The following is a 7,993-nucleotide window of genomic DNA, read 5'->3' as shown; positions in this document are numbered from 1 at the left end:
TATTATATTATATTATATTATATTATATTATATTATTCCATGGTCATGGAAAACCTAGAAATATCAGAGAATTTTAAAAAAGGGATTCTAGGCTATGAAAAGTCATGGAAATAAAAAATCTATAAAGATATAATTGTTTTCTTGGTATGTTCGATTGTCGTATTAATTTGATCTTTGTGAGTAAAATAATAAAAGATCCTGTAATCATGAATGACTGGAAAAGTCATGAAATTTGTTAAACAAGAGGTGTAGAAACCTTGTAAAGACATTTAATGAACAATTAAATTGATAGCAAAAACTATTTATTAATTTGTTTGTTTGTTTACATTCATTCATTCATTTTTAGAAGAAAAATATTATATTCTAAATAGTCCTAAAAATTCTAAAAATGTATTTATTTATTTGTGGGTATACACATTTTTATTTGTATTCATACTTCTAATTATATTTATACTCTTTTTATTTATACACACACATACACACATTCACATACTACAATATGTATTTATTATAGTATGATTTATTTATTTTTGGAAGAAAAAGTATTATATGCTACTGTAAATATTCCAAGAATATATGTGTGTGTGTGTGTGTGTGTGTGTGTGTGTGTGTGGTACTGTTATTCAAACTGTAGGCAAATGTGTCTCATCCAAAGACAAAATGTGTCAAGTTTCACAGCCACATCTGTTCTTTTATAAAGCAGATCTGTAAGTAGTTGAGTTGTGTGTAGACTAGTACCTGCTGTGTTTGTCTCCGTCAGGCTGGTTCACTCTGGACCGGGGAAGAGTTCATCAGTCCACGACTCTGAGCTGACGTTTGGCCTGCGTTTGGGCACTAAACAGGGTGTGGAGACGCATCTGTTCAGAGTGGACACGGCTAAAGACCTGTCCACCTGGACGCACCTGCTGGTGGAGGGCTGCCACAGCGCCGCCGAGCTCATGCAGGAGGTCACCACAGGTGCTCACACTTCAGCACATCCTCATGATGTTCATGATCTCTCCAAAGCAATAGAGAGAGAATAAAGAGAATAAATGATAGGGCTGGGTGATATAGCAAAAAAATGTATCAACGATATAATGTTTCATATCGTTCGGTATCGATAATTATTGATATTTTTATAACCTTTTTTAAAACCAAGAGCAATAGAAAATGTTTTTTTTAATTTAACCACTGTATTTTTAAATTAACCCAATTTATTGAGACAAACAACAAATATTTTTTGTTTTAACAATCAAACACAAAATAAAAATTAAACAAATATAAAATTTCTAATGTTTTGTATTCAGATTAAATAGGTTTTAAGGAAATGTTTGTCTTGTCTCCCGAGGCCACAGGAGGGCGCATCACTTACATCATCACCGCATCTCGCGCGCCACTGATGACGTTCCCTGACGCACACCTAACATTCAAATGCAAATGTTTATTTTAAATTCGACTAATATTCATTCTTTATTCACAATCTTCTCATCACAGGCAGGCATTACAGCATGTTCGTGTTCGTGTGTGCTGTCTGCGTCACTCATAGCACTTGCCTATATCGTGCGCCATATCGAACATTTTTTCTATCATTATTGAAGAAGGTGTACCGTCGATAAATATCGATACCGTTTTATCGCCAGGCCTAATAAATGAGTAAACGTCAGTGGATGAACCGATGGGCAGATGTGAGACTGTATGTGCTCGTATCGCTCTCTGTTGGTTGCGCTCAAGAATATTTTAGACCTTTTACAGGCTAATATTTTGAATAGCCCACTAACATACTACTCGTGCACAGTGCTTTATTTATTTGTTTGTTTGTTTATTCGTTTACGCATGCATGATTTTTTAGCCTGCCAAAAGTTAAATCAAGCCAATACAAACACCAGAGTTTGTCATGTAGGGTAATATTCTGATAGAAATCAGTGTTATTTTAGTATTACTTATGTACAACTGTAGTTTTTATTAAAATTTTGAAGTAGCTTTTATTTTCATATTTTTAGTTTCCATTTTAATTTTAGTTACATTTTTAGTAATTTAATTATGTGCTTTTGTAATTCTTATTTATTTATTTGTTTGTTTGCTTATATATTTCTTTTTAAGTTTAATTTATTTTAGTTATTTTAGTTTGTTTACTTAACTTTACTTATAAATTATATATATAAATTATGTCTTATGGTCATGGAAAACCTGGAAATATCAGGGAATTTAAAAAAAGGATTCCATACTATGCAAACTCATTGAAATAAAATAAAATATCTATAGTGATATGAATTTTGAATGAGCTTTTTTATACTTTTAGTTTCCATTTTCATTTTAGTAGTAAGTTTCGTAGTAATTTTTAGTAATTTTATTGTATGCAATTGTCATTTTGTAAAATATTACTATTTAGGATTAATTTATTTTTAATTCAGTTTAAGTTTTTATTTATTGCCAGTTAGTCATTTTAATGATTCAACTTAAACTTATGTCAGTTCTAATTTCATTTAGTTTAAGTTTTTCAAATCTAATATTTATATTTCATTTCAGCTTTATTTCTGTGAAGAAAAGTGTATTAGTTCTAGTTTTAGTTGACGATGATCCTGATGTTTCCTGCAGCGTGCAGCTGGAACGGGAAGTCATGCATGTTGAGCGTTCACATAGACAAAGGCTTCTCGTTGTTCACGGAGGAGGCCGGCGTCAGGAGGAATGTCCTTCTCCAGCAGCCCTTCGAGCGTCTGCGCATGTCCTCAGACGACGGCATCCGCATGATGTTCCTCGACTTCGGAGGCCCAGAAGCCGAGATTGTAAGAGACATTTTTATGCTTTTGTATGCTTTTTATATTCTATATAGGCCTATACCCAAGTCAATGCATTATGCTTTCCTTTTTGTATCAGTGTTTAAAATATTTAATTTAAAACTAATGAATTAATTAATAAAAAAAACTTACTGGGCGAGCAGGGTATACTATGACAGCCGTCATATCATAGCCCTGCCATGCCCAGCTGATGCAAAGCATAGAATTTATGTCTACGCAGAAGAAAGCCCTGTAGTCTCTGCCCCGGTATGAGTTGTGTCGAGCTATTCGTTAGTCTGGTTGTTTGATGAGAAAAAGATGAAATGTAGTTGCAATAAACGCGTTAAGAATCCGTACACCTGCAGCAGCGGAGGACTATTATTCTGCTGCACGGAACTGCGTAAGAACTGATGACGGCATGCTTTGATCTTCGGCTGACCAATCAGCAGAAAGGGGCGTTTCATTCCCGCCCATGTGCAGAAATCAAATATTCAAGCTGTTTATTTATTTTTCTACCCCTGAAATAAAAACTAAAAATTAAGTGGAATTCTTGTTTTTTTGTTTTTTGGGAAAAAATGAAAAGACGAAAAAGGATCCGTTTTTTTCATTTTTCTTCTTTCAATATTAAATAAAAAAATGACTGAACGAATGATACACGGATTTACCCTGATTATACACGGATTGAATCGGACCCAACTCAAACATGTCAGTTTTTCCATTCTTTAAAAATATAATTTATGTTAATTTATTTCCTAATTTACGTTTAGTTTAGGTTTGAGTTTTTTTAAATTAACGTTTTAATTTAACAAATAAAAACCTAAAATTAAAAACAACAAAAAACATTTCAAATGTTTGTTGCGTAATTTATACTGTTACAAATTTTAGTTTTATATTTTATAGTTTTTGTTTTAATTTTACTTAAATTTTTATTCATTTTGTTATGAGCTTTTGTCATTTTTATTCGATTTTTAAAATTAACTATTTATTTATTTATTTCCAGTTAGTAATTTTAAATTGTTAGTAAATTTCAAACTTATATCAGGTTATTTCCTTTTTTAATAATTTGCATTAATTTATTTTCTAATTTATGTTTAGTGTAGTTTTTTCATGTAATGTTTTTTTATTATTATTTTAGCTTTAAAATTAACAAAATGTTCTCTCTTTTTAATCTCAGTGGTATCTGAGAGAAACATTTGAGATATTGAGGAGATCTCTTTTTTTTAATTATTTCAGCAATTGGACCTTCACTCCTGCCCTAAAACCATCGTCTTCATCATTCACTCTTTCCTGTCGGCCAAGGTCAAGCGACTAGGGCTGTTGGCATGACGACGGCGCTCGGAAACCCCGCCTCCACAGGACAAACGCCATGACGACGGATGCGACCGGTGGACCACTGGACATCAAGCCAAATCTTCCATCTCAGACTGTGACGAGTCAGTGTTCAGACGCGGACGGCCTGAACCCACCGCCAATCAGTGATGATTTCACGCTGTTTTCCTCGTAGCACTGACCTTTTATTTGTTATCATTTTATTGGTTTGTATCTCAGCTAAACTTTATGGATGTTTAAAACATAATCACATAATCATACGCTATCAGAGCAGCAACAGAAGCAAAACAAAATATTAAACTCTGTTCCAGAACCTACGTAGGCAGCTGTCTACTAAGGGAGCGTCTAGTCTGAACTGATTTGAGACACTCATGTCTGCTAAGATAATGCTGCAATAAGCGTAAAAATATGCATGAAATAGTCCATTGCAATAAAATAAATTTAAATAAACTAAAAAATAAATACATTAAATAAATACATTTAAAAATAAATAAATTATTTATTTATTAATAAAATAAATAATACATGCAAATAAAATAAAATAAAAAAATAAATACACTTAAAAATAATAAATTTAAATAAAATAAAATAAATTAATGAAATAAAAATTTAATAAATGCATATAAAAATAATAAATTTAATTGCTTTTTTGGTATTTAAACTTGAAACTTTATAATAATTTATCTTGACTCATCACCTTCTTATATAGATTTTTCCCCCAAGCTTGTTGCAGTGCATTCTGGGATTGCCTTTAACACAAAGCCTAAGTGTGATTCTGTATTCAAACTTTCCTGACAGCCTTCCTATGATGATGCCTTAAAAGTGCTGTCTAAGAAGGCAGCTCACTAGGTTTTGGAACAGAGACTGTGAAAACGCAGCTGCTCTGATCATGAAAAGGGCTTTAACGTTTGGCAGCTGAGAGCGTTTGAGAAATAAAATCTCAAAATTCACCTTTCTATGGTGAGAAATAATGCTTATTTCTGATTTGACTATCTTCTGACTTTAAATATAACCTTTTAAGACTCGTCGTCTTCCAGAATATCTGCTATGAATCTATGCATGTGTGAAGAGAGAGAATCGACCGGCCAAACCTTCACAAAAGGTACTTTGTGATTATCATATTCGGATACTGTATGGCATATGGTTTCTGTAAGGGAAATATGGTTTGGTTTCTCTTTTTCTTTTACAAGCCAAAACTACAAATAAAACTCAACTGAGAATCGTAATTCAGATTTAGATTTGGACAAACTTTCACTAAAAGTAGTTTGAGCTGAAAACCCCTTGGAGTTTATTTTAAATAACTGTGTTATACTGACCTCTAGTGGACGTAATGAGCATTACTCTCTGGCTGTGTTTACAATAGTATACTAACATACTGCATACTAGATTTGCCAGTTTTGACGTTAACATGTCGCTAGGAATAAAAATACATAAAATACTCCATTAAAATAGTCAATTTAAAATAAATTAAATTAAAATTAAATAAATAAGTAAAATAAAAAATATATATTTAAATTAAATTATTATAGTTAAATCAATAAACTTGATACTTTTAATTTTTTATCATTTTTAACAATTACTTTCAACCAGAGCACGCTGCACTGAATACTCTATCCCACAATGCAAAGGCACTCAATCTTCCATATCCAGATAAATGCACCGTAAATAATATCAGTTGTGATTTTGAACTTGAATCATCATTTGTTTAGATGCCTAAAAGTGACATGTTTACACATGCTTGCATTAAAAATTCATAACTCCTGGGATAAGCAGATGCTGTGTCTAGTGCTGCACAATGCATACTCTGTTTAAAACAGCAGGCAGTGTGCAGTATGCTAGTATTGCACTGTAAACACAGCCGCTTTTATGCAATATCATCTTGTTGTTATTTTTCTTCGTTTTATACCTCCTTCCGACTGATTTGTGTGAGTAATGATGTGCGCTCGCTCAGCTGTATTCCTCAAGACGTCTTCCTGCTTTCACATTTTTAACATGCCGTTTGAGTTCTGCTCCAACTACATGGTGACGGCGATATGCAAGTGTTTTCTGCTCACAGGGGGACTTTTACAGCTGGAAAATATCCTTCATGTGGCCTTTTTAAACTCTACTAAATTTGAATATATTATAATTCAAACTAAACTATATTCAAACTATGTTAGCTATCGGATGGAAAATCATATTATATCCTTATTTAAACAAAAGAGTGCCTTTTAGTGTTGTTTGTATATAAAATTGCAATAAATATAACTGTTGACTTGGAGTTTTATGGGGTCATTTATGTCTCATATATCATCCAAAACACGGATGATAAGCCCAATAAAACACACACAAACAGTCCATCAGCCGGCTTCTGAGGGAACATGTTCACTGCACAAACACTGGAGAACAATCATGAGTCATGTGCAAAACTGTGTCTTAGATTGGTGTTTAGGAGAAATAAAATAGACATTGTTTGTGTCTGTCACGACGATGTTGTTGTTGTTTTCTCGCTGCGAGACAAAGCTTCACTCTTCTCCTGCTTCTCCAGCAGACAAACGTAAGAGTAGAATCTGGAAACAAAGCTATTTTTAATTTAATTTGAGAAAGTTACTGGCTGAAAGGTCAAACCGTTATTTTTAAAGGGAGAATTCAAAAACAATTTTCCCAGAAAATACATCAAACATTTTAGAAAAAAATATAAAACAAAAATGAGATTCTGGGATAATCAGAGAGTGTAACTCAGGAAACAGAGCCTTTATTATTATTATTATTATTATTATTATTTAATTTGACAAGGTTATTGCTTTTACAGTCATAGATGGTATGATCATTTTTTAAATAACCTGTATTTTTAAAGGGCATAACGGGGTTGAACAGAAAGCAGAGGACAAAGGCAAATTCAATGTTTTAGGGAAAAAAAACCTGCATATGACAACGCAAGAAGGATATTTTAATTTCAATAAAGTAATAAAAATTATCATTATTATTATTATTATTATTATTATTATAAACTAAAAAATAATAATTTTAGCTATTTTTAGGCAGAATTGGGTTTTTCTTTTTGGGTTGGATTTTTATTTTAATTTTTTCACTTCTGTGTTCCGTGTTCAGTAATGCATTAAAGGACATAAATATGAAACATTTATTTATTCTCCATATTGACTTCATGCAGGTTCAATCAGATCTGACTCGGTGCCCGTTGGTAACTTTTAAAAATAAGACCTTTTTTCCAGAGAATAAACATTTTCAACAGAAAATAATTCTGTTTGAGAGCTGTTAAGTGAGTGAAATGAAGAGTGCTGGTCATATGTGGATGTTCTGGGACAATATTGATGGAAAATAACTCTGTGTTATCAGAGCAACTAATCAAGCTTCACTCAAAAGCACCCAGCATACTCTTCCCGTAAACACACCTTTACCCGGCAACCGTCGCCATGGCAACAGAGATTGGCTGTGTTCATCAGTTAGATGGAAAAATTGCCATTGAGCTCTTTGCATGAGAGAGAGAGAGAGAGAGAGAGATGCAGTGAATATATTGTGATTAGATAAAAACTGGAAGGCACTCAGGAGGAAAAGAGAAAAGAGAAAACTGCTGCTGCATTAAGAACATGGGACGAATCAAACGAATCACTGATTCACACTGAATGATGCTTCTGTTCTAAATCACTGAAAATGTTGAATTTGAGACCGAGAATCGATTTGCAGTGAAATACTGATGAATTCTATACAGAAATGTGTTTATGAGATGTTTCTAGCTTAATGCTGTTGTGGGGGTTATTGTTTATTATTATTGCTGAATTCATTCAGTTTTAACCGAGTCGTATTCATACTTTCCTCCCCCCTGAGGCCTACTTTTAGCGTTAGTAAAGGTAGTATTCAGAAATATACTATATATAATCAGGAAACGGAGCAATTTTAATATTAAGTAAATT

The 7,993-nt window shown here is 32.6% G+C and overlaps 1 protein-coding gene across 1 annotated transcript in view; it reads left to right on the top strand.

The window, feature by feature from the left end:
• Nucleotides 1–4,513, top strand: part of snta1 (syntrophin, alpha 1) — a 25,502-nt gene extending 20,989 nt beyond the window's left edge. The window contains exons 6-8 of the mRNA XM_016477575.1: nt 761–957; nt 2,575–2,762; nt 3,987–4,513. Of these exons, the coding sequence (XP_016333061.1) occupies nt 761–957; nt 2,575–2,762; nt 3,987–4,079 (478 nt within the window). The 3' untranslated portion in view covers nt 4,080–4,513. The remainder of the gene's footprint in view (nt 1–760; nt 958–2,574; nt 2,763–3,986) is intronic.
• The last annotated feature ends 3,480 nt before the right edge of the window (nt 4,514–7,993 follow it).

This window comes from Sinocyclocheilus anshuiensis, unplaced genomic scaffold (genome assembly GCF_001515605.1).
Source record: "Sinocyclocheilus anshuiensis isolate Anshui unplaced genomic scaffold, SAMN03320099.WGS_v1.1 scaffold1632, whole genome shotgun sequence".
Taxonomy (NCBI): domain Eukaryota; kingdom Metazoa; phylum Chordata; class Actinopteri; order Cypriniformes; family Cyprinidae; genus Sinocyclocheilus; species Sinocyclocheilus anshuiensis.
Note: the sequence above shows the minus strand (reverse complement) of the source record. Positions and strands in the feature narration are given on the sequence as shown.